We start from the raw sequence: 27,446 nt of genomic DNA on the forward strand, positions 1-27,446 counted from the left end.
ATTGAGATGACTATTTTGTAAGAGAATATAACAAAACATCCTATACACTTGCAATGGAATAAGTGATCAAAGGTGGCCCTGTCTTGTAAGTGGTTGGACACCTTTGACAGTTGTGTCTCCTTGGCAAATGGCATTGAGAATTTTGAGAGAGAGAGAGAGAGAGAGATTCTCTAAGAGTCTTTGGCTTGGCAAATGGCATTGAGAATTTTGTAGCGGAGAGAGAGAGAGAGAGAGATTCTCTAAGAGTCTTTGGAAAAGCACTTTTCAAGGACCGTGCATTAATAACATGACATAAAAACCATAGTCTTAGAATATTAGTTTCCCTTACAATTGCAATTGCAAGGTGATCATGTTGAAGGGAACCCAAAATCTGATGGTCGATATCACGTTTGTTAAGCTTCCCTTTGCTCTTAGATAGTACACAGCATTCTTAAATACTAAGGACAAATGGTGTGTCCTTTACTTGATTCAGATTTAGAGGATAGTGCCACTTATTTTAGGTAGCCATAGACAAACAAAAGCGCTAAAATAAGTGAGGCTAAAGATTAGTTACTCGAGGATCATCTTACATTTTGTGATGGGACTTTTATCCCTTTGTTGGCATCTGGCATTCCACATTAAGGGTCTTCGTAACTCTTAAGAATTGCATCCGCCAAAGCATGTCCCATGGTCCAAACATATGAAAGCCCTCAAAGATTTGCCACAAAAAATATGATTCTTCAAACCATTATTGTGCGATTAGGATACCAGTTTTCTGCAAACATAGATGTTCCCGAATGAGTAACCCATGATGGTCTCGCAGAAGTCCAATCATGGTTATAAAACCTTCCAATCATGATTATAAAATATTTCAAGCAAAGTTAACCCAATCATTTTTTATAGAACTACTCGCAAAATAGTTTGACCAAGCTTGACCATGTCAAACAAATTTGACTCAGGTAGATCAAGGGTTATTTACTAGTCCAAGTATTGCATGACTTTGTTACACTAGTCTGTAACAATAGTCAACTAACTGCCAGGGTATATGTGATTTCACATGCAAGCAATCATGTTGCCACACGTAAAAAAACCCTCCATAGGCATGCAAGGGTTCAAGTATTACATGAGTTGTTCAATGGTATGTACCATTAGTTGAGTATTTCCCCATATATGTGATTTTGGATGCAAGCAGTCGTGTACTCCTATGCAAAGAAACCACCATAAACATGCAGGGGGCCCAAAAAAGAAATGGCCACGGAAAATCGTAGACTAAAGGCCTGCACCCACGCAAAGGTTTGAAAAACCTAACAGGGAGCAAACAGGAAAATTTTTTGGTTTTGTTGGGAGACATCCTATACCTCAAACTGATTATTCTGCTTGCTTGCCAAGTTCTTCTTGTTGAAGGCCAATAGCTCCCACAAGAGTTTCTCCTGATTTCCCAAGAAACTTAAAGCTGTTCCACTATAACATAACATTAGCCCTATGAAAATGGTGCAATAAAAAATCATGTATTGGAATTGTCAGTATGCACATTTAATATTGTAATCAAAGGCCATGCACTGTCACACCATAATATTTTTCTTATGAAATTATTATGCCATCTTTGTTGAGAAATTTGCTCACATTCTTGTTAAACAAATTACAGTCATGCTAACTGTTAACAAATGTATGTAAATCTCTCCCTCCATCTCACATGTCTGTTTTTGTCCCCCACCCTTTTTCTCCTTCCATGCTGCTAGAGAGTATCAATATAGTGGGAGATGGTCGATAGTTATGCCTCCAGAGTGAAACATCTGATACAAACACCTCTTATCTCCACCCACTGCAGGCTGGATGATGATAAAGCCTTCCATGGTAACCTCTGTCGACCTGCCTCCATCATGGCATACTCTTGGACCTTATCCAGGTAAGCAATGATATGAAAAGTCGCATTTGTATGTAAGGGCCATGCTGCAAACTCTGCAAGTTAGACCAAAATGCTTAAATGGACTGGGTGCATGACTATCTGGTGGATCCGTGACATGTTCAACAAGGCGTTACAAGATGGCATGCTCACCGATTGGACAGCCTACTGGATCAAGCCCTTGCATCAAGAAGGGGACTAGAACCAACTTGGGGATACCGAACCATTATGGTTAGCTCCATAATGGCTAAACTATTTGGCATGTTTCCAGAATCTAAACTCAGCATCCATGCGCATTTTTTGGGGGCTGCAAGGGCCTTGGGCCTAGGCGACCTGTTATAGCTCTACCAGTAGGAGTGAAGGTCCCTTTGTGGAGCCTTATGGAATCACTAGGCCAAGACAGATTCACCTCCTGGAGTGTCGTATAGGCCGTATAGGCTGCCTAAAGCAACTTACAGTTGCTCTGGACCTCCACAAGCAGCGTAGAGAACCAGAAGGGCTCCTGGAACACCTGTGAATAGGGCATGAAGCTGTACGGGTTGTGATATTGTCGGCGTGAGGGGTTGACCAGGCATGAGGGGCAAGGGAGATGTCGTGCAAGGGGGGAAGGGGATACAATTGTGGGGGGATGATGGGGCTTAGGTGGGGTGGGTTGGAAAAGAAAGTTTATTATAGGCTTCGGAAGACCAAAGGTCTATCAAGTAACTATCTGACCCTGGAGGGGTTTTACTTCAAGCTTGAGTCCAAAGTACTGCGGGTCAATCCTGCAAAACAACCCACAGGGGTTTGAGGTAGCAGCTCACCTCCGAGCCACCACTGCGCCTGAGGTCTAGAACACTGAGAGAGGCAGTCATCCTCGAGGTCAAGACATGTATCCCCTCTAGCTACTCCTCCCTAGCGAGCAGGTCTATGCCTAGAGGAGAGTCAAATCCTCAGTCCCCTCATACTGAGCCTTCAATCCATACTCATAGGCCAAGCAGTCTAGACTTAGGTTGCATGCCCAAATTAGCTTTACTTTACCTGGTGTCCATGCTTTACCCTTACTAGCTGTGCTAATCCTGGAACAGCCACGCCCTAACACATTCCAAGATCCTAGGTTAGCTTGGCCTTGACACAAGAAAGTCCAGTCTTGCTTAAGCCCTAGTTAGTCCAATTGTGGACATAACATTATTCCACCTTCAAAAACAGATTGATGCTGGCATAAATCAGGGCATGAAAAATTATTATTGACTCTCAGAAGTATCAGTGCGCTTGGCACTGGGCAGGTTTAGAAATTGATTACTGCACTCTTATTAGCATCCTTAACAAAAAGTTAAATAAGCCGATAGTGACCACCATACCAAATGTCATGATTATTTAGTAAGCTACTTGTCACGCTGGGTATATGCTTCCCAAAATCCATAGGGTATGACTTTTTCAAGACTCCTTGCCATCAAGCAAATCAAGATACTAGGGCCCAGTGGTATTGGTTCTTAATTCTTGCCACTTCAAAATTTTGGTGCATGCCTCAATAGTATCTGCGGTGTCCCACACCACTACAAACCATCCGTGTATAGATCTTAGTAGGATCCAAATTCAAAAGTCAAGGTCTAAACAAATCCATCTTGGACTTGTGAATCTATGACGAGATTCCAGGAAATCTTTCCAGACTTTGTTTTTCCTCCTTCCTTTAAAATAATAATAGGGGATCCTAGATCTGTCATACTGCTATAAAAATGGACTTTTGAGGAATCTGATTAAAGTCTAAAACTTGAATCTTAATGTTGATCCTGACATGAGATCAACTCAAATGCCTATTGACGTGAGTATCTTTGTCCACAAGGCTTACTTTTACTCTTACTACAGTAATCTTTTAGCCACACAAAAGTGATGAAGATCATAACCTTGGTTTTCCCAAGGTTCACCTTCAAATCACGTGTCTTAGAGAAAGTCCAGAGTGCATCCAAATGTCGCTAAATGCCCTCGACGGAAGAGTAGAGGGAGGCCCCATCATCTGCATATCGAGGCAAGGGATCCAGCCAAGAATGAGCCTTGTTGTCTGGTTTCTTAATAAATGACTCAATCTCATCAATGTATAGTGTAAACAAGGTGTCCTGTGACCTACTCCAAAGCTACGCTCCACAAACTGATTAACAAAGTCTGGAGCACGGAAGCATAAAGCTTGGACATAACATCAGAAATCATAATGGTGTCCTATAGTTTTCTAGGCTCATGGGATCCGTTGCCTTATGGATTGGATGATGGTATTAAGGGCCTGTGTGTGAGGGAAAGCGGTGCAAACCGCGTCATTAAGTAGCTTTGCCAAGATGAGAGCTAGGGTACTATCAACATGCAATGTACTAAATACATAGCCCCTAATCATCTTTGTCTCAGCCATTGCATAACTTCAAGGTTGCATCACTAGTATTGAAAAGCAAACAAGAGATAGGGTGAGGTAGCTATGAAAGATGTGGAGTTTGCTTGGTAAGGAATGTCGTAAAGTTCACATGCATACTAATGCCAATAGTGGGGCTAGTGAGTGGGGGCAAGGACCGCTGTTTGAGAAACATCTGCCCAAAATCATGAGTTACTACTAAACTACATGTTTAGTAATACCTTCTCATTCCTGTCCCTCTTCTTTTGACAGACCAGACTGCAATATTCTCGTGTGGTTTTCGCCTCAGTCGAAAGGTGATGCTTGGTCTTGAATTCGAGTTGGTGGCATGATGCCTTATAGTCATTGTTATCACTCCAGCTATTGCATGGAACCATTCCAATGGATGGTGGACGAGTGGATTTGGTGGTGTAGGAAAACGTTTGAAGAGTGGCATCATGAAGGGAGCCGGTAATCATAGCGACTCAATCTTCTAGTAGGGGGTGTCATCAAGATCAACAAGCAAAGTAGAAAGACAAGTGGTGTATGTAGGAACTAGTTCATGGGGTCAAAGTGCATATGTGTCAGGAGACATGTTCGAAGTATGGTGTGGGATGGACAAGCTAAAAACCTAGTAGGTATGGTTGGCTCCGAGAGGTGTCGATACATCTACCTCAAGAGAAGGCCCTCCAACAAAGCATCTTCCTTCAAGGAAAAACACTTGATGGGTTAAGACGGGAGCTGGTCCAATGTGCGATGCAGTAAGGGTGCGAGCGGCATTTGGTTGTTGATATAATCATTCTTCTGGCCTTGAAGAATGAGACAATTGCCACCAGGCTTGGAAGGATGAGACAACTGTCGTCTGCCTTAGTTCGTGGACTGCATGTGTGATCTCGTGCTTCGTTTGAAGTTGGCAAAAAATAAATAGATAGATAGCCTCAGTCGTGAACTGCACGACCTTGCAACTCGTCTGCGTTCAAGAGAAAACACATAGATAGACAGCTGTCGTCCACCTCCACTTGTGAACTGTGCAACCTCGAGAATTTTCCGGGTTCAGCAATTAAACATAGACAGATAGCCTCATTCATGAACTCTGCGTAACCTGATTCCCACATTCTACTACATCCCTTCCTGTGACTTGTGAGTATGTCTGCTAAGGTAGCACGAGTGGCGTTCTCCATGAAAAAAGAGAATTGAAATTTCTACTCTGCTAACCACATAGCAAATCTTCCCTGGGTATTAGGATTCTTTATGAAATACTGTATGATCAGCCAAAAAGATGAAGGGGAAGTATTTGACCTTAATTTGTGTATACCAAACATCAAAGACAACCCTTGCTTCTCTATTTCTGGATACCTCCTTTCAGCATCTACTAAATGACGACTAGCGTAATATACAAGCTCCAATATGAGCCCTCTCTCCTTGCTGTAGCAAGATACCAAGTAAAGCATCCTCAGATACACTAACACTAATGAAGAAAATAATCCTTCAACCAGGTGGAACCACGACAGGCCCACTTTGTAGCATCTTGTTCACTCTCTCAACATCTTTTGGGTCTATCCTACCCACACAAATTCAGTTCCCTTTGTCAGCTGATGCAAGGGATGGAGCACTCAGTTCCCATAGAAGCCTCATATAATAGGTGACCTGCAAGAAAGTCTTCAATTGTTGGTCTTGTTTTTGGTGCTGGCATTGTTTGTATCGCTGAGACCTTCTTAGGGTCCATCTCAATCCTCACCTTGTGTTTTGCTATATGACATTTACCAGAATGTCCACGAGCACCATCTATTCTTTTTAGAGCCAAATGAGCCTTTTCAAGATGTTCTCCAATGGATCTGTAGATGCAAAACTCATCTATAAAGACCCATATTTCCCCAAATAGGCTCGAACAACCTCACATATGAACCTTTGGAAGGTGGATGATGCATGGACCAAACCAAATAGCATGACTCTGAAAGCATAAGTCCCCAAGGTGTCACAAAAATTGTCTTTCTTTGCAATGCGGATCTAGTAAAACCCTGACTACCCATCACATACAGTATACCTTTCATGCCCACCCACTTGATCTAAAATTTCATCATCCTGGAAAGGAAGGGGTAAAAATCCCTCTTTGTGTAGGCATTCAATGGATGCATATCCACACAAAACCACCATTTTCTCCCTTTCTTCTTGTTAGGGTTCGAGAGAAAATACATAGATAGAAAGACACGGTCCATCTGAGCTGGTGAACTGTGTGACCTCACAACTTGTTGGATTTGGCAAAAAACACTTAGATAGAAAGCCTCAGTTAGTGAACTATGTGACTTCATTGACTCGTTCGGCTTCAAGAGACAATATATGGACAAATAGCCCTAGTCTATCTCAGTCCGTGAAGTGTGCGACCTTGCGGCTTGTTCATCTGGAGCAGCAATCCTCAACAGATTGGAGCAGCAAGAGAACCCTGCCTTGGGCCTACATGCACAAGGTGAAGGAGGGAACCATTAGCTGCAGACAAAGAGCTTGGAGAGCTTCCCACCTAGGCTGACTACCCGAGCAGTAAGGTGGAGAGATCACTGGACAAAGAGTCTACATAAGATCAAGAGGAGCACATGGGCTCCAGGATCTAGACATGCCAAGCAGATAGTAGGAGAGCTTTTGGGAAGATGAGAGGACCACGGTTTGGTGGGACTCTGCATCTCTTTTGTTTTGTGTCTAGTTTTGGATAGAAATATACCATTGCGGATTCTATATCTTTCTTGGAGCACTGTCAATTTACTGGCTTGCACACACACTTATGGTTGTAGAGTACACACTAGTAAAGAAGTGTTTGATTTCCTAGTAAAACACTTCCACGTGTAATTCTTGGGGACGATCTATCAGTCTTCCGCTGCAAGAGACCAGTTGCAAGAGACCTTCCATAGAGAACCTTACCAAAAGCATCAAAGCACAGGGAAATGCCACGTGGCATCCCCCTTGTCATTTGCCCCCCTATTGGGGCAATTTTAAAGGCCAACCAAAGACCAACTCAAACTTCTGAGGTTCTTTGTTCCCTCTTGGGCCTAAACCCCAAATTCGAGACCTTCCATAGAGAACCTTACCAAAAGCATCAAAGCACGGGGAAATGCCACGTGGCATCCCCCTTGTCATTTGCCCCCCTATTGGAGCAATTTTAAAGGCCAACCAAAGACCAACTCAAACTTCTAAGGTCCTTTGTCCCCTCTTGGGCCTAAACCCCAAATTCACCCCTAAAGGACAATTCCCTAGGGGAAACCTTGCACTTCCACACCCTGTGGCCTTGCCAACTAGTTTTCCAGGGTCGTGCCCACATGCAAGTACAAAACTCACCCCCTCATGACATACCCCTCTCTTGAAACATGGCAAGCGACCTCGATTGCAACTGGATGTTACAAGGATATGCAATAACGGTATTTCTTGAATTAAGTGAAAGATCATGAATCCACACTATACAAAGGATACAATTTCTCTTGCACCTAGGGCATTCCACAACCCATTAGGCGTCCACATACCCTGCATATCCTCTGTTTTTCACTGCTCTCACCAATCCTGGCCATAAAAATCCATTCCTATCTCAGAAAGCTTGCGCACAGCCCGGAACTATTACTAGCAGTCCACTCAGCCACACAGTTCCCCAAAGCTGCCATTAGTGCCCAATTAGCTACAATTAGCTACCCATCTGCTCAAAGCAAAAAAAGAAATCATACAGAAGCTTTCTCTACTGTCCAGGACTGCCACTACCTATAGTCTCTCACCCTATGGGCAGCCTACATCCTAATACCTCAATTTGTTCCCATAGGAGAACTTACATCACAACATAGCAGCTTACACACAGGCTGAACCTTCTTACACCATGGTCAATTCACAACCCAATAGGCATCCTAGCCCAAAGCATAACCTTTGCAATCCTTTGCTCTGATCATTCATGGCAAAAAGCATCCACTTACAATGCACCTAGCCCCTGCCAAGTTGTCCCTGCATCAACCAGAGCACTCAAGGCAAGTCCATCCTTTCTAGAGCTGTCCCAACGTCACTCCATTGGAATACAAGGCTTGCACACAACCTAGAGCTGTCACTAGCAGCTATAGCCAACAAATGTCAGATCCCTATTTTTGGTGACATGGGAAAGCTTGATGGGATCAATTAACCATTGTGGAAGATGAAGGTTCGGGCCCACTTAGTGTTGAGGGAGTCATGGGAGATTGCAAGACGGGGAGAGAGCTGATGCCTCAAGCCACCGTGACTACTCCAGCCACATCAACTATAGTAGCAGTGCTAAGACTAGCGGACCCTATATTAGTGAGAGCATGGCAAATCCGTGATGCGGAGGCCTTGGCTATCATTGTGGGTACCACGGTAGATACGGTGCTTCCTCACATACAGACAACGAACACTTCCTTCGAGGCATGAACCACTTTGAGAGACATGTATGAGCTGAACAACGAAGTAAGGATCTTGGACCACAAGATGGCAGAGCTGTATGGCATGAGCATGGATGAAGGGAAGTTTGGTCAAGATCACATAACCAAGATGAAGGTGGTGCGGGATCAGCTGGCGTTAGTTGGTCAAAGGACAAGCTCGACCAAGATGGCAAGGCTATTGTTGGGAATGCTCCCCCAGAGCTATAGTAGTTTTGTTACTACGATGATTACTGGGCAGAGTGGGGCACCATTGACGTTCAAGGAGCTGGTTCCATGATTGCTGCAACAAGAAGATTGGGAAAAGAAATATGATGGAACAAATGATAAGCCCTAATAGCTCAAGACAGGAGCAAAGGCAAGGGTAAGGACAAGCCTGGCAAAGGCAAGCCCAAGAAGGACAAATATGACGATGGAGCAGACTCTTCAAATGAAGAAAACAAGAAGAGGAGGAAGAAATGCTTCTATTGTGACGAGCCACGGCGTTTTGTCAAGGACTGCAAAAAGAAGAAGGTTGATCAGATGAAGAAGGATGCCAGCTCAGAGTCAGAGGACTCAAGTGCCAATGTAAGTCCTGTTAAAGAAGCCCCCTCTGTGTCAATAACACTAGCCAAGCACCCAGATGGCTCCAAGCATTCATCACTGTCCATCACCTTCACAAAAGATTCTGACTCCTCTTTTGGCCATCTCTCAACCTGACCGTAACACCGGAGTCTGCATACTTCACCTCAACAACATCCGGAGATGCTACTAAGAAAAGTTCCTCTCTGACCACCATGAGGACTTGGAGTCAAAAGGAGGCTGTGACTTAGAGGGGGCTAACACAAAACCACGCATGGAGACTTACGGTCCAAGTATTATGGATTTATGCTTGGGATATAGCTTCTCGAGTATGCTATTTAATTGCAGACCTTGCCAAACAATGGATGGGTTGAAATAGACCCTGAAAGCATGGTGCCTAGAGAACTTCAGGCTGTTCACCCACCATGAGGGGGACAGTTGGAGGATACGTATACCTAGAGTGCTCGAGTTTGAAGCCTGGATTCGTGACTAAAGGAGGTGGTGCCATCAGGTGCTACCAAAGATGGAACTGTGTACCAGACTGGTGTGCTTATGTGGAACCGGACCTAGTGGAGCAAGAGCCACTAGATGAAAAACCAGGAAGCCATGACGACACCAAATTGTTCCAGACGGCCACGACATGAAAGCTACTGAGCATCTTCATGGACGGATTGGGATCAGGCCAAGATGTGTCAGTGAGAGGGGGTGTTGGATATGTATGGGTCACCTCTCCATCTGTGAGCCCCCAAATGAGGAGAGCATGGGGGAGGTGTACCTAGGGTTTGAGGAATGGCCACTTGAGGCAGCATAGTGGCTGCCATGTGGGCAGCAGTCAGACAAAGGAAAACAAAGAGAGGTACCTAGCAGATAAGGGAGCTACTGGAGCATCTTCATCGACGGATTGGGATCGGGCCAAGATGTGTCGTTGAGAGGAGGTGTTTGAAATGTATAGGTCACCTCTCCATCTGTGAGGCCCCAAATGAGGAGAGCATGGGGGAGGTGTACCTAGGGTTTGAGGGTTTTCCACTTAGGCAGCATAGTGGCTGCCATGTGGGCAGCAGTCAGACAAAAGAAAACCAAAGAGAGGTACCTGGCAGATTAGGCATCTCCAGGAAGGCAGATCTGAAGCAGAAATGTCCAAAGGCTGTCCACATATGGAGAGAACAGAATTGCGCAGTGTATCCAGCAAGTAACAGCTGCGACGAGGCAGGGATGACGTCAGCATCTATAAGGACAGGTACAGCAGCAAGTATGGGCCTGTTTGAAGATGTTCCAGGGCCTGGAAGAGGTCCAGACAAATGCCGATATACAGCAGCCGGATGGTGCCCTGATTCACGGCAGATTTGGACGCAAATAAGGCCTAGAGCTGGTCGGCTGAATCGGAGGCCTTCCTGGGCCAGTGGCAAAGCGTACAAAGGCCTCAAGAACTGAGACGACCTGGTTGGTTTTACAGAAGAGGATGGGTCAGCCCAAACAGCCTAGAAAGTCTACCCAAATTGACCTACCAGGTCAGTTAGCTGGAGGAGGCTTCAGCCCTATAAAAGGGGGACCTTGGGGCCTCATTTTGGTCTCATCTGGAGCAGCAATCATTTTGGTGTCATTTTGGTATCCTCGGTAGATTGGATCAGCAAGAGAACCCTGCCTTGGGCCTACATACAGAAGGCGAAGGAGGGAACCAATAGCTGCAGACAAAGATCTTGGAGAGCTGCCCACCTAGGCTGACTAAGCGGACAGTAAGGTGGAGAGATCACTAGATGGAGAGTCGAAATAAGCTCAGGAGGAGCACGCAGGCTCAGGGATCTAGAGGTGCCAATCAAAGAGAGAGCTTTTGGTAAATCAGAGGACCACGGCTTTGTGGGACTCTGCATCTCTTTTGTAGTCTATCCTGTTTTGGATGGAAAAGTACCATTGTGGATTCTATATCTTTATTGAAGCACTGCCTATTTACTGGCTTGCACACACACTTATGGTTGTGAAGTACACACAAGTAAAGAAGCATTTGATTCCGTAGTTAAACACTCATGCATGTAATTCCTGGGGACGCTCTATCAGTCTTCTGCTGCGGGATACCCTCTGTAAGGATTCATTTCTAACTTGGTTTGGGGCCACACTTGATGATGCTTAATTCATTTCTAACATGATTTTCCAAATGCAGAAGGTGATACATTCCCGGCAACAGCAAGAAAGGAACCCACACCAAAAAAGAGTTCAAAAAGGAGGCAAGGATATGGCTGATGGAATTCCGTTGACGGAAGTAATAGAACTGTGGATATCCGTCTAAAAGCCAATGCTGATCTTTTTCCACTCAACAATAGAGAGGTATACTGCCCTTGCTTTTGACACTTTTAGGGGTACCTTTGCCACTTTGAGGACAGGACGCTTGGCCAAATGGAATGGGGCAATCAAGACGCTTGATGATGCTTTCAAACTGATACCCAAACCTGATGATAGTACGTCATCAATGCAGTACCAAAATGAGGGAATGTATCACCTTCTACATTGGAAAATCACCGTCATGGGAGAAGAAAATGTATTGCTCAGAAGGACGGTGGAATAGCAAGCTTCCAACCACAAAGCCTTGAGGTGGAGATACAACACATGCAAAAGGAATGCGTGAGGACACTCGCGTTAAAGTATCTTGATGCTCTGAGACAAGAAAATGCAGATTTGAAGAAAAGTGTGAAGAAATTGAAGAAAGCACAGGAGCAAGTGATAGAGGATTCCAATAAAATGGAGGATAAAATGGAGGTCAAAATGGAAAAGCATACTAAAGAGACCAACTCTAGGTCAGATGTGCTATGCCGTCAAATATAATTCAAAAAACTTGGACAAGGAGAACAAAAGAAGGAAAAAAGCCTTGAACCAGAAAGACGAAAAGAAGATGCAACCAGCCCTTCAAATACAGCCAAGGACTTCTTACATGCCAGTTTAGGTCTACTAGCCTTTTTGTCAAAGGGCAGATCCAGTAATCTGCCAGTGTTTTTTTTAAGGATCGAATCCAATTATGCCTCCATGGCTCTCATGCAATGTTCACTGCCTTGAGCATCCTAAAAGCTGTCAGGTTCTTCTGCATCACACAGAGTGCTAAATCAGCATATTGTGTTCCTTTTGAGACTCTTGAAGCGGCCCTTGTTCTATTGGAAAGAGGTGCGGACAGCTTACTATCCTACAAAAGTTTGCATAAGACACCATGGGACTGATCTGGCTTGTTGTACAGCCGTTCTCTCTTTCCTGACCCCAAGGCAGTACTTTCCCTTAACTGCATTTCATAAAGGAAAAATTATATATTTAGCCTTTAAAGTTCAATAAACTCATCCAAGCCCATTTTAGCACTTTTAAAAATCAGGGTAGAGGTACCTTAATATGGAAAATATATTAAGGGAATCAAGCATAAACCTGCAATATCTGCTGATTGGAGTATCTTCAACATTGAATTCGGCAACAACTCCGCCACCTCCTCTCACAATTGGTGCGAAGCCTGCTGCAGGCTGAACTATGAATTGCATCTTAGGCTCTCACTATAAGTTCAATTTCTATGAAAACGAACTGTTTTTTGATCATCACGTGCATCAGAGAGGAGAACCCACCTGCACAACCGCTGACGTCCCAACCACAAGAAGGACATCACAATGATCCAAGGAATCGTAAGCTTGCTGCAAAATCTCTGGATAAAGGACCTCTCCAAACCAGACTACATGTGGCCTCAAAAGCCCATTACAATTCTTGCAACGTGGAAGTCCTGCATGTGGAATACGTGCATCTGCTGCCTTGGCATCTGGAGCTCCCTGTGGGAATGCAATTCATTAAAGCATCAATGTCATTCACCAAGCAGGAAACACCTATGTCTCACAGGTATTTTGTGTATCCTAAATGTTCAAACCACACCTTTCATCTCAACATTACAATTGGAGATTCAAGAACCTGTCAGAAAACATTAGTACATCTAAAATGCAAACCTTTCCTTCAAGATCTGGACAGATGGGCATATCAAGATTCTCTAGTACATCATCACAAGTGCAGCATCGAGTTTTCCAGAGGGAGCCATGTAGCTCCACAACTTTGCTGCCAGCCTTTTGATGAAGTCCGTCAATATTCTGAAAATAAATTAAAAAGACAGCACCATTACACCCAGTAAATAACTGAAAGTTGATACCTTGGATCCGATATCAGACTCAATAAAACCCTTCATTTTTTCATTGAGACATTTTCTCAGAATGTGAAATACCAAGAGCACAATAGCATTTCAATAAATGCTCGTGCCCATCATCCCAATCCACACAAGAAGTTCCAAGCAGCTATCGGGCTAATATAGGAGGCCACTTGATGCTCTAGATATTATGTGTTATTGGGTCCCATTACCAGATGACATAATTATTTTAGTCATGCCATGATTTTGCTTACATCATTGTACCTTTATTATTTTGGTGCATATAACAAGAATTATTTGATAATATATCCTTATGCTGTATTGCATCGATAAAGACGTTTGGTTCTTCTAAAGGACATGCCACCAAAGTATCCTCAACCTAATAATGTCATGAAATAATTTATTCTTGTAGCGTGTATGAATCCTTTAGATTCCTTTTCCTTGGGCATCTCAGGCCCTCAAGCTTCCATTGGGGGCATTCCTCCCGTAAGCACTCCTAGTTCATAAGCCATACTCATGAATTATTATTCGTATGTCATTGCCATGGGTTACTTTAAACCTAAGTACACCAATTCATGCCTTGACCAAGCTTTCAATTAACCTGCCATAACAACACATTCATATTCATCATAACATAATCACAAGGTGACCTCTAACCCTAGTCAGTTGTCCTTGTGCTCTGGGTCATTTTTTTAACCCATGCGAGCATAAGACACATGTTGGTTACCTTGACACGTTACTAATGGTTTAAGCGAGAGACTTAAGCCCTTGAATGGAGGTCATTGGTTTAGCCTACCTAGGTCTCAATTAAGCTTTTTTTGGTTACACACGGCATTGCAATTTACTAGGGAAAGATAGTATAAGGTTAGTTGATCATGTTTGATCACATTGTCAGAGTTGATCTGTTGACTTTGGTTGACCAAGGCTAATTACATTGGCACTTGTTACCTGCATCTTGCTAGAGTTCCTAAAATGAAAGAGGACACTTTCCCTTCGCTTTAGGGCTGCCCACCCCTATGCCAATGAAATTTCAAGATGAGGCAACTACCATGTTCTAATTAGAAACAAGCAATTCGTTGCATGTCTTGGAAGACAATGAACAGGGGATCCACTTATCAAATGTCGTCCAACCTATAATTATGTCGTGGGTATGGTCCTATCCATATCCAATATTACACATACCACTCCTTGGGAAACACTTGCTTAGCAGGCTATAACCTATCCATGACACTCCATGTGCCTCCTCATGCCACCGGTCTTCTATCCCAACCTACCCACTGAACATGAAGTTGATCCAACTATAATATTAAATACAAATAGATGAGAATTTGTTGTCTATAATCTCATCCTATGTCCTTCCTGCACATGATAAAGACATGGGCAAGTCCTCGACCATGCTCGAAGCAACAAGCTCAGCAATAAATGGGGATAGTGGTTGGTTTAGCACTAAGCTTGCTAGGGCCCAAGGGCTAAAAAGGCAAACTCCCCACATGGCAGTCCATCATGGTTGTCAGAAATGTCAAGTACGAAACGTTAGGTATGTTTTAGGGTTGGATACCTAAACTTAAGAAACGTATAAATAAATAAATAAATAATACAATTACATACATACATACACACACACACACACACACACACACACACACATATATATATAAGATATCTTATTAGTTATTGGTAATATAGATTATAGTAGATACTAAGATGCATCATGTTGCATGTGCCATGGCCCATGCACATTGCACTTATTACTTAGAACATACATGATACATCATACAATATACTACATGGAATTTTTCAAATTTCAGACCTTTCTACAAATTAAATTTAGAACTTCAAAGTATTGCAAGTGATAACTTAAGTCTCACAGAAACAATGAATGATGAATCATAGATTTACTTAGTACTTACAACTATCAACATTCAAAGTTAAAACTTGAAACTGAAAAGTAAATAGACTGTAGTACCATGAATCTGCATGCAGCATGATTCATAATAAAGAGTAAAGTTGAAAGTGTCAATATGAATCATGACTTAGAACTCAAAAGACATGTCTCAGACTCCGGTCCCAACAATGAAAAGACAAGTCTCAAGCTGAAAAATAAATAGTGCCAAGTAATACACACTACTACTCATGACTCAAGACTCATCCTCATCAGATGAGTCACTGGATCTAAAATCCCCGTCTGTGATTATATTCCCTCACTATCATATTGAGGCTCCACTACAGCCAGATCAATGTCATCTTGAATCATCATCACCCACCAACAACGAACGCCTCATCATCTGGCAAGGAGACCTCCCCATCTGTCAAGGACTGTGAAGTACTGGCTCTCTGCTCGTTGCCTCAACGAGAATAAGTCCTCACTCCTTGAGATCCTCCTGAACCACGTTGAATAGTACATCCTCCTTATGGAGCTATTTGTATATCTGCTCCTCATCATCTTGCAATGGAGCATAAGCACGTTGCTTGTTGACGTCAATCGTAGTGGGATCTACCTGCAAACAGATTCCAATTCAAGATTGGATGGATCTCTATTTTGTTCAAACTGTACCCATTTTTTGCTTAACATTTACTATACTTGCATAGGACCTTCCAATGCCTTCAACTTTCTGATAAGCTTCAAGTTGGCATTACAGTATACCAGTCGCTCAAGCTGGCTTGTGGTCAACTTGTTTCTTCTCTTTGTATGGATGAGGGAATAAGAGGAGCTTCAGTTTCTCTCACATGCCCCTACTAAGCACTCCTGTTGCCATGGACATTGGAGTTGAATCTTGATCGATGCAAAGTGCCAAGGGCTAAAGCAATAACTATAAACCATACTATAGTTACGTAAGATAATAAATCTTGAATCTTATAAAAGTATTGTAAAACAATTAAAGATCTTAAATTCTAATCCCCACCTGTGACAAAACACGAAGAGCACAAGCTTGCAGCTGAGTAGTGGAGTACCCATACGTCTCCCACCACTCGATGGGTTTCACACGAATCTCCTTCTCGAAGTGGGTCGGGAGAAGGAAACACCCACACTGTTTATGTACTGCATCAACTGCAAGTCAAGCTCCAACTGCATGTTGTCATTGTAGACACAGGAAAAGTATGCATCTTTGTCTGTAAGCAATGTGGCCTTATTGAACAGCTCCGGAGACCTGAAGAGTAGATGCAGCATATTTGCAAGGCCATGGATAGGCCTTTGCATCCGCCTCCATCTAGTCTCAACAAGGTCTCTTATTTCTTGCAGCCTATAATTGTAAAGACCCCATCCAGCATTGGTAAGATTCAGCTTTCAAAAAACATAAACTATGATAATATTAAAGCATAAATTATAATACTATTAAAGCATATACCGTCCCTAATGGGTCGTTCGAATTCTAAAAATCAAAGCTACTAATCTACTAACAATTCTCAACCCGAATCAATTGCAATGCATTGCTAATTTTTTGAAGAAAATTCCCAGCAATACATCTTTGCCCCCTCCCTGCTCCTCTCTCGCTTTGTCTGCCTCTCCCTCTCTCCACCTCTCTCCACATTGTATACGTCCAATTCACCTATCTATTCAAATATTAACCTATTCTTTATATTTCCCTCTTCCGCCTTGGCGTTGCTATTGTTGCTACGTTGTGGGAGGCAAAAACGGGCTTGCAACAACAGCTGCGCTGTGGGAGGCCAAGTTCTCTGTATGTGCTTTGTGACTGCTTTGAAAGTGCATTAACATTGATTTGTGGCTGCTTGTCCACTGCTTTCTATTTGATGAGTGCTTTACATGTGCTTTTCAGTGCTATGACAATGCTTTAGTGTTGCTTTGTCGCTGCTTGCTTTTGTGATTGGTTTGGTAGTGTTTTAGCAAAGCTCTGTATGTGGTTTGGCATGTTATTTGCATGTGCTTTTGACTTCTTAGATTCTGCTAAGAATTGCTCAGTGAGACTGCTTTACCACTGCTTTCTTTTTAAAAACTTCTTTTTGACAGCTTGATTTTTTGACTGGTTGTCACTGCTTTAGCAATGCTTTGTGACTGCTTTCACAGTGCTTTGCATGTGCTTGTTACTGCTTGTCCTTTTCTTGGCTGCTTTATGAGTGCTTTTCCACTTCTTTCTACTTGTAATGTGCTTTGCATGAAATTTACAAGTTCTCTGTATGTGCTTTGTGACTGCTTTGAAAGAAGTGATCTCTGTAGAAGCCCAGCTTCATTGGAAGATCACTCGGGCCCAACCAGGTCCGGAATGTATGTAGTTGTGGTAGATCCTCACGGATAACCTAGTTGACCTCGTGTGATAGGAGGGGAGAAAACGGAGCATCCATACTGTACTAGAATGGAGAGAGAGAGAGAGAGAGAGAGAGAGAGAGAGAGAGAGAGAAAGAGTGTGTGTGTGTGTATAGGCTGCAAGGAGGAGGGACGAGAGAGTAGATAGGCTTAGATGTCACATCAAAAAGTACACAATGAGGAGTGGATATAGTTCCTCCTTAATTCCCACCTAAAGAGCCACTAACATAGCCCTTTTTCCCTTTCCATAGAATTTTGCCCTCAAAATTCCATGTACTGGCTACTACGCAAAGGTGCTAGGACATCCAAGTGATGCTAATCAGCCTGGTAAAAGATAGGGGTACTCTTGAACAATCCTCTATGGCTACCATGACTGTTCATCCTCTAGAAACCCTTTCCAGCTTATGCGGTACTCAATGTATACCCTATTGCGGAGTACTCAATCTCTGAAACCCACGATGCGCTCAAGAACATAGAGAATATGACCCTCCTCATCCATAGGTGGCAACTCAAGTAGAACATGCACATGCTGTCCCACATGTGGTTTCAACAAGGATACATGGAAACACCATGGATCTTGGAGGTACTAGGGAGCTCCAATTGCAAGTGCCAACCACCTATCCCAAGACATGTATCATGACAAAAGTCCTCAAGTATTCCTCTATCCATTTGTTCACCCTTTCCGAATGTCCATCAGTCTCAAGATGGTATGTAGTGCTAGGTGTAGGCCATCCTCTGGTGGTTCTAATGATGCCCTATGGGCCATGGTATGTGCCTTGTAGGCATAAATAAAGACACTTATAGTGTTAGCATCTTTTAGGCCACATAGGACACTTAGTCCTATGTGACACCTAGGACACTTAGTCCTAGGTGTAGGTACTTGTACCTTGTACTCTTTAGTTTTGAATAATCTAAGTTTTGACGTGACAGGTGTTCTTCTGCGACCCTTTGCTACCTGCACTCTCTCTCTTCTATCTGATCCTACAGTGGTATTAGAGCTGAGTTCTACACTTGTCTTCCAGCTCTCCTCAACCCCTTTGAGCCGCTTTCTATCGCTCATTGGAAGTCTGCTCCTTTGCTGGTCGTTCCTGCTCCAGCTTGTTCGAGGCTCTCCAACTGCTGTCCAAGGCTCCCGTACCTTTGTGTGTTCCGTACTATCGACGTACAGCCGTACTACGTGGTACCTATACCACCGTATAGCCTGCACACCAGACGTCCGTACTGTCACATACGGATATCTGCGTCGCCGTACACTGCGTTCCGTACTGTCACGTACGGATATCTGCATCGCCGTACACTGCGTTCCAAACTATCACGTACGGATACCTGCGTCGCCGTACACTGCGTCGTACTTGATTCGTACATCGTGCATATTCCGTACTGCTTCTCCGTACAGTCATGTGTGCACGTACCAGGCTACCGTACAGCTATCGTGCTCTGTTCCGTACAAGCACCGTACTGACATCCGTACAGTTGTACTTGATCCAGAATTTGGTCAACAAAAACTTGGGGCTTTTGCATTGGAAGCTTAATTTCAACTGAGCAGTAACTCATACTTTTGAGTTTGGGACAGTAACTCATACTTTTGCATTTTCAAGCCTTGAGACTATACATTGAGTCACTTTTGCAAGACATTGAGTCAAATCTTCATACATTGGGTCACATTTGCAAAAATTCTAGCAAAATTTGGGGCTATTCTGTATTTGCCCTCTTTTTGGCCTATTTGCCCTCAATAAATTTGGGGCTTTGCCAGATTTGTTGTTTTTGCAGTGAACATTGCCTATCACAGTCACATTTGGGTCAGATCTGCATTTGCCCTTTGATTTGGATCAGAAATTTGTAGATATTTGCTGTCATTTTTTGGACAGCCAGCTTTTTGCAGTGATAGCCTTGAGGCTTTTGGGTTTTCAGGTCCTTTTCAGGGTATCATATTTGCTATGGCTGGGAACAATCAAGATTTATTTGGAGTTCTTCGTGAAGATGATAAGTTGGATGGCACCAACTATCCGATGTGGTCTTATCTCATGAAACATATTCTTGTTACAAAGCATTTGTGGAATATTGTTTCTGGGGCTGATCTGAGGACAGCCAATGCTACAGTGGTTGCCTCTACTGCTGGTCCTTCTGCAGGGGGTACTCCTCCTGATGCCTCTTCCTCTAGCACTCCTGCTGCTGCTCTTCCAACTCAAGACCAGTCAAGATGGGATGCAGGAGATGCAAATGCACATTCATGCATTGCTTTATCATGCAAGAGAATCATTATTCCACACATCCGATCTTGCAGGATAGCAAAGGATGCTTGGGATAAATTGGCTTCTCTCTATCATATTCGCAATGAAGCTCGTGTTGCATATTTGAGTAGGCAATTACAGGAAGTCAATATGAATGAAGGTGAGTCTATGGATGCATACCTGACAAAGGTCAAGGACCTCATGGAACAACTTGCCAACATTGATGAGGTGGTGCCAAATTCACAGCTTGTTAGTACCACATTGAATGGACTGCCAGATACATATCAAGGGTTTGCTACAACCCTTCGATTAGTGGCCATGGGTAATCCAGACCACTATTCTTTTGATCGGCTAGTTACTTTGCTTTTGCAGGAAGAGCAAAGTAGAGCTAATAGACAAGCCATTATTCCTGATCATGCATTTGCTTCATAGCAGATAGAGAGGCAAGGCTTCCAAGCCTATGGGCAAGCCAAAATCTGCGCATAGCAGCTGCAATTCCTCCCATACATCTAAAAATACAGCAGCTAAGTCAAAGAAGAAAAGATGCAACTATTGTCGCAAGCCTAGACATGACATTTCAAAATGCAGGAAGCGCATTGCTTCGGAGAAAAAGAAAGCAGGATTAACAGTTAATGCCTCACATGCTATTGAATCCCATGAGCCAGAAGATGCTTCACATGCACATGCTCTTCAGGATGATTGGGCATGGGCTGTCCTTTGCTCATTTGATCCCCCCAAAGCTGATGCATTCATTAATGCTAATGATGCTTAGTCCTCGTACTTTGATAGTGGTGCTTCCAAGCATGTCACATCTTGCAGACAGTTGTTTCATTCTTTAGCTGATGCACCTCAAGGGGATCTGTTACATGTGCTAATAATGCTTCATATGCTGTAAAAGGAGTTGGAGATGTGCAGCTCACATCCATTTCAAGCCATCCTGTCACTCTGACAAATGTTCTTTTTGTGCCTGGCATTAAAGTCAACTTGATTTCAATTTCAGCAATTGCTACTTCAGGTTTCAGAGTGATTTTTAATGGCTACAGATGTCTAGTTTATGATCTTCGTGATGACAATGCCATAGTTCTCACTGGCACTTTGCAAAAAGGGCTTTATCACCTTGATCATCATTCAGCTGCACTTTCTATTGAAGCATTGGCTATTTCAGATTCACAGCTTGCTGAAACTCATCTTTGGCATGAGAGAATGGGCCATCTCAATTATAGAGCTCTTGCAAAGCTACATTCACAGCAGATGGCAAATGATGTACCTCAGACTCACACAGTTTCCAAACATGTGTGTGAGGGTTGTCTTTTTGGTAAGGTGCATCAATTTCCTTTTCAAAAGAATTGTCCAAACCTCTCACAAAGGAAATTGCAGCTAGTACACAGTGATGTCTGTGGCCCAATGAGGACAAATGCCATTGGGGGGTATAAGTATTTCATGACTCTCATTGATAATTTCACAAGATATTGCTGGGTATATCCTTTAAAAGCCAAATCTGAAGTTTTCTTATGCTTTCAGAGATGGCTGAATATGGTTGAGAATGAATCAAGATGCAAGCTTGTCACCCTCAACACAGATAGGGGGGGAGAGTATATGTCAAAGGAGTTTGATGCATTTCTGTCTTCACGGGGCATTATTCACTCATGCACTACTCCTTACACTCCTCAGCAGAATCCTGTTTCTGAAAGGAAAAACAGGTCCACAATGGAGATGGCCAGATGCATGCTTAAGGCCAAGTCTTTGCCCAATAAATTTTGGCTTGATGCAGTAATGTGTGCCAACTATGTGTTGAATGGCAAAAGAGGGATTCCCAATTCTCCAAACCTAAGTACTTTTGAGGAAAAGTGGTCCCTACTGAACTCCTTCCTACCATAATATAAATTAGGGAGAAATTGTAACTCTCATATACATCTTGAAATTCCCAATTTATCTCTTCAATATCTTTCAAAATTATACTTTTAAGCCTACCATTTCATAGATCATTTTACAACTCCTCAATTTGAGGTAAGGAGCAAAAGTTATGACCCCTTCTTTGTAAGCCCTCCAAGGGTATTCCACCGACAAATTAGGGTTGGGGGAAGCTCTTCAAACCATGTTCCTTTGGTAGAATACACTTCAATGGTCTATTAAAAAGGGGTTATATCTTTTTATTAGCTCAGCTAGAGGAACTATAAAGAGAATACTTGCTCAAAATTTCCTGATCTATCCAATGGTAAAAGAAAACACTGCCCCATTGTCAATTCGAATTGTATCAATGGAAGGGCTCTTGATCGATTTCGATCGCATGCTTTTCTGGGGTTGTCGATTTTGAATCATCAGATTGCGAGAACAAGACTGGTGCTGATGATGGGATTTAGCTGCTTAAGTTGTTCTGCTGCTAGCTTGGGGTTGATCATGGAACCGCTACTCTCATCACCCACAATGCCCTTCTCTTTAGCTTGCAGAAAATTCTTCTTCAGACCAGTCTGCTTGGCGCATGAGGCTGCTCCAGCTTCGTTGCCACCACTCGACCTCTCGTTGAGCCGAACTTGTGACGTCACGAAATACCCTCTCCATGTTGTCATCTAGCTCCTCAAGCATTAGCCCGTGCTACATGCCCGGACACAACCGGAACGTCTTGTCTATGCTCTTCGCCGTCATACCTCATCCAGCCACTGCTCTAAGTCCGTGCTCAGCCTGCTGTCTTGGTATACGTAGCAGTTCGATCGCAACTACAACAAGGCATTTCGTTTAACCATGTATTGCCCACCTCTGAGAATATTATCAGCATTCAGGGCTGCAGAATTTACCTTCACTCTTTTCAATGGATCTTTGAAGCCAGTGTCAATTATCTTCCGAGTCGGAGCCACATGAGTGACTAGAACAGCCCCATTCCAACCTTTGGGCTCCTTTCTGTGAATAAGAAGAGCCATGGCACCACCCATCGACTCGCCATATAGGAACCTGGGCTTCTTTTTGTACTACTCATGGCGTGCTCACAAAAATTGGGGTTGAGAACATACGCAATCAAATTATGTCCGTCCTGCCCCACGGGATTTCTCTCATATGCCAAAATCAGCTAGAACTTTTGAAAAAGGAAACACAATCAACAACAATATGGCTAAATGTGCAGGATTCGACGCACCTCTAACGCTCTTGAAAAAGGAAATGCAATCATCAACAACATGGTTAAATCTGCTCATGTAGGCAACCAAGGCCTCAGACTTTCTATGGCCTTTAAGTGGATTCTGAACACAGCATAACCGACCTCAGCGAGCCTAACTCCAGCTTCTGCACATAAAGAAAGTTAGAAGTTAGCAAGAAGTTCTCCTTTAACATCGGCAAAATGACCGAGAACTCTTTTAACACTACAAACAGCCTGCATCCTTTGTATCCAGGAGAGATGGAGCCATTTGCCTCAGAATGCGACTGCATGTATAGAGAGAGAGCATATAAGCCGCGAAGGACAGTGTCCTATTGGGGGTGTATCCTGTAATTAGACCCGTCGGCACCACGATGGTTCCCTGGGGTCCGACTTTGTATCCAACCATCGGCCCGGATGACACTTCCCAGCTTTGATAGGCGACGGACATTTTTGTGGGCGCAAGACTGACCAACCAAGGACAGCGGAAGGAAAAATCTCAAAGCCGGTGAATTTTCGCAAACACGATTTGGAAAGAGAGGAAGGAGGGGGAGGAGGGCCAGATAGGAGACAAAGTTCGAGTAGTTGTTAGCGTTCGAGCTGCAAGCTACGCCAAATGACGAGCCATGTCATGCAGCTACAAGGGGAGCAAGAGAGGGAGGAGGGTGGTGAGGCATGGAGGGAGCAAAACACGGGGAGTTTTTGAGCCGAAAGCTTGGGCATATCGATTGGTGAGAACAAGAACAGAGACAGAGCAACGAAAAGAATAATACGTAGAAATTGCATGGCTGCCATGCAACTTCAAGAGGACTGTAGTTGCAACCAATGCCATGGCTGCCACTTGGCCTGCAGTCCGAATTCAAAGGCTCATCCAAATCGATGCTATAGCCTGCCCCTTTTAGGGGCAGTGCTAAAAAAGGATATTTGAATGTCATAAAACAAGTCACCTCTTGGACATTATATAAAGGCATAACTATATCTATCTCTATTCATCATATTTCATATTTGCTTACATATTCCTTGGAAAATTTTAGAATTTTGTGCTCCCCAAAAATTACTTGTGACTATATATTTTGGACCCTCCCACCTTTTGTCTGCTCGTCGCTTGGGGGTTTTCGCTTGGAAAATGGAAACCCCCATTTGATGGTAGCATAACCTCAAATCTATCTTCGTGAAAAACTGAGCACCCTTGAGTTCATCCAACAAGCCATCAATCCTGGGGATTGGAAACCTATTCTTAATAGTGGCCTTGTTGAGATCCCTATAATCAATGCACATGCGGTACGATCCATCTTTCTTCTTCACCAAGCATTGGGGAGGCAAAAGGACAAGTGCTATAAGAGATGAAGTTCTACTCAAGCAATTCCCACACCTGTACTGCCAATTCCACCCGCTCAACTTTAGAAAGACAATATAGGGCTTTGTTTATGGGCTTATTGCTAGGCTCCAGAACAACATCCCTCTTGGGATGCTAAGGTCTCACTAAAAGATTCATCTTCTTCATACCATCCATCTGGACAACTTATGATCGATAGACTATGTTGTCAGGGTGGGAGGATCAGGCTCTCTGATGACTATGATTTTGTAGGAGATCTTTTTACATTGGACATGGGTCCTATTGATGTTGTCTTGGGTTGGAATTGGATGAAATTTCTGGGAGAATTCAGCATGGATTTGAATGCCTTGACACTCTGCTTTGCACACAAGGGTAAGCAAGTGGTATTACAAGGCATGATAGCCCGGAAAATGCAAGCCATTTAAGCAAGACAGAATGGGAATGCCATCTATGCCATGAATGTTTTTGTAGTGTAGAAGGGAAGCATTCCCCATGTGGATGACTTGGATATGCAGAAATTGTTCTCTGAATTTGCTGATATGCCATCGTCCATACAGCCATGCCTACTGTTGACTGGACAGCAGATGCCGATGACAATCCTAACAACCTAGATGATGACGGTGAAGCTCGAGTAGTTCATATCGGTCAACGTAATGGCCATGCTATCATTACGTTCAACTCACGAGACATACGTATAAAGTTCTGCGACAATCTCACAAGCTGAAAGGGACGAAGATATGGATAGCCGAGGAACTCACCAAGGCTCAACTGAAGGATAAGGCAAAGGAATTAGCAAAGGTTCGGGCTGCCAGGAAGGATGGTAAATGGGCAGTCTACCGGGACAGGATAGCACTCATTAGAGAGTTTAAATCTAAACCAAAAGACTCACAGTTTTAAACTGATGTAAGGCCAACTATATATATGTGTGTATGTTTTATCTAGGCTACAATATAGGTACTCTCTAAATAAATGGAGCTGCTTTTGCACTCCTTGGAAGCTGCCCTGCGCCATCCCTAAGCTGATGTACTAGATGGCTTTCATGTTGTCCCATAGACCTCTTGGTCTCCTGTGGACGTTAATAGACTTTCTTTCTTTCTTTCTTTCTCTCTCTCACCATGGTCTATCTCTGTAGCAATCAGCCCCACTTTTTGCAAGGTCTTGGTGTTGATGAAGCTATGAGTGCTCCTGCTATCCACAAGCATGTGAACAGTCTGGCCCTTGATCTCACCCTTTAATCTCATAGTCTCAGCATTCCTAGCACCCATCAATGCATCAGGGGAGATAGCATATAGTGCTGGCTGAGCATCCCAATAAATCTCCTCCTCAGCCACAGGCGCATTCCCATCCACATCATCCTGTGCACGGAATGGCATGGTAACATGATGCTACAGAAAAGAGGCTCTAGATAGGCTCTAGGCATACGGTGTTGTCTACCACAGGAGGGCTGAATGTCGAATGTGTCGCTAGCATGCATGTTGGACTTAGTAGCACCACTAGGATCAAAAGGAAATTCAGCATGCTTCGTGGCTCCAATGTCTAGAGCTTCTTCTGCCTCATGTGCTCCCTCCATCTCATCATGAGAGGCATTCAAGGAGTCTATACATCTACCAATTCCTCATCATCTCCCAGAACAAAAACCTTGAGGTGAAAGGGGAAGCAATGGTGCCAGAGTCGGAGCTCTGGTACCAATGTAGAAAAGGGAGTAGGGGCAAACTAGAGGAAGAGGATAGAAGAGCGGAAGGGAGGAAGAATGAGGGAGAGAAGGAAAGAGAAGAGATAGGATAGAGAAAGAGAGAGAGAGAGAGTAGGCTGCAAGGAGGAGGAAGGAGGAGGGAGTCAATAGGATTAGATGTCACATCAAAAAATACACAATGAGGGGTGGATGGGGACTTGTATAGTCCCTCCCCAATTCCCACCTAAAGGGCCACTAACATAGCCCTTTTTCTCCCTTGATTACACACTCTGTGTCATCAATACCAGCCAAGCACCTAGAGGGCTCCAGGCACTCGTCATTGTCCTTCACCTTCACAAAAGTTTTTTACTCCTCTTATGACAAGTCTGCATATTTTACCTCAGCAACACTGGGAGATGTCACCAAGAAAAGCTCCTCTGTGACCACCACATTGGCTTTGACTCCTATGACTCAGAGCTGGCCCCCTTCTTCTTCTGATCAGCCTTCTTCTTTCTACAATCCTCATCAAATGTCCTGGCTCATCACAATAGAAGTGTTTCTTTTCTCTGTTCCTCTTCTTCTTGTTTTCATCATTTGAAGAGTCTGTTCCGTCATCAGACTTGTCCTTTGTGTGCTTGACTTTGCCAGGCTTACCCTTACCCTTGCCTTTCCTCTCGTCCTGAGCTATAAGGGCTTTATCATCGATTCCATCATATTTCTTCTCCTGAGCTTCTTACTGTAGATGTAATGGTCCTCGCTCCTTGAACGTCACTAGCCTCGCCCTCTGCCCCACAATCATCATAGTCACAAAACTAGTGTAGCTCTTGGAAAGCATGCCCAGCAATAGCCTAGCCCTCTTGCCCTTTGACCGAGCTGTCGCCAGCTGATCCCGCACCACTTTCGTCTTAGTGATGTGCTCCTGTAGTAAATCCCCCTCATCCATGCTCATGCCATAGAGCTCCGTCTCGAGGTCCAAAATCCTCGCTTCGTTGTTGAGCTCATACATGAAAGTACCGCATCCTCTGTGGTGCCCACAATGATAGCCAATGCCTCTGCATCTCATATCTGCCAAGTTCTCACCAAAATGGGGTTTGTCAGTATAGTCAGTGTTGTTGTGGTCCCTATCGTTGGAGTCACCGTGGCTTAAGGTATTAACTCTCTGTCAATCGCAATCTCCCAAGACTCCCTCAACACTAAACGACTCCTGACCTTCATCTTCCACAATGGGTAATCCCTCCCATCAAGCTTGCTTGTATCACCAAAATTAGGGATCTAATATCTGTTGGCCATGACAATGAACTGAAAAGAGATAGAGTAAGAATGTCGTACTCCTAGCTGAACATGAGCCTCCCTTCTTCTCACAAGGGCATGGCACAATCCTTCAGACGTCAAAGTAGATTCCCCCAAGCAATGAATAAAGATTGTCCTTCAGCAAGGTCCTTGTCTTTAAGCTCCACTCCCGTGAGC

General features: G+C 43.7%; 1 protein-coding gene and 1 pseudogene across 7 annotated transcripts in view; both read right to left on the minus strand.

The window, feature by feature from the left end:
- Window positions 1–274: 274 nt before the first annotated feature.
- The window catches only part of LOC147889970 (uncharacterized), a 63,811-nt gene continuing 36,639 nt past the window's right edge, over window positions 275–27,446 (minus strand). For 2 of the 7 annotated variants that reach the window (XM_087390939.1, XM_087390935.1), the window contains 5 exons: window positions 13,165–13,302; window positions 12,796–12,993; window positions 12,605–12,696; window positions 1,338–1,432; window positions 275–754 (listed from right to left, as the gene is read on the minus strand). In XM_087390939.1, coding sequence (XP_087247065.1) covers window positions 1,348–1,432; window positions 12,605–12,696; window positions 12,796–12,993; window positions 13,165–13,302 — 513 coding nt within the window. In that variant the 3' untranslated portion in view covers window positions 275–754; window positions 1,338–1,347. Of the gene's footprint in view, window positions 755–775; window positions 1,257–1,337; window positions 1,433–12,270; window positions 12,468–12,604; window positions 12,697–12,795; window positions 12,994–13,164; window positions 13,303–27,446 lie in introns of those variants that run through there. The other 5 variants (XM_087390936.1, XM_087390940.1, XR_015542784.1 and 2 more) reach the window with 5 other exon arrangements.
- LOC147889971 (caffeoylshikimate esterase-like) lies at window positions 22,117–25,680 on the minus strand (annotated as a pseudogene).

The sequence above is a fragment of the Dipteris shenzhenensis genome, chromosome 19 (genome assembly GCF_047967505.1).
Source record: "Dipteris shenzhenensis isolate YYH24624 ecotype China chromosome 19, Dip_SZ_1.0, whole genome shotgun sequence".
NCBI lineage: Eukaryota > Viridiplantae > Streptophyta > Polypodiopsida > Gleicheniales > Dipteridaceae > Dipteris > Dipteris shenzhenensis.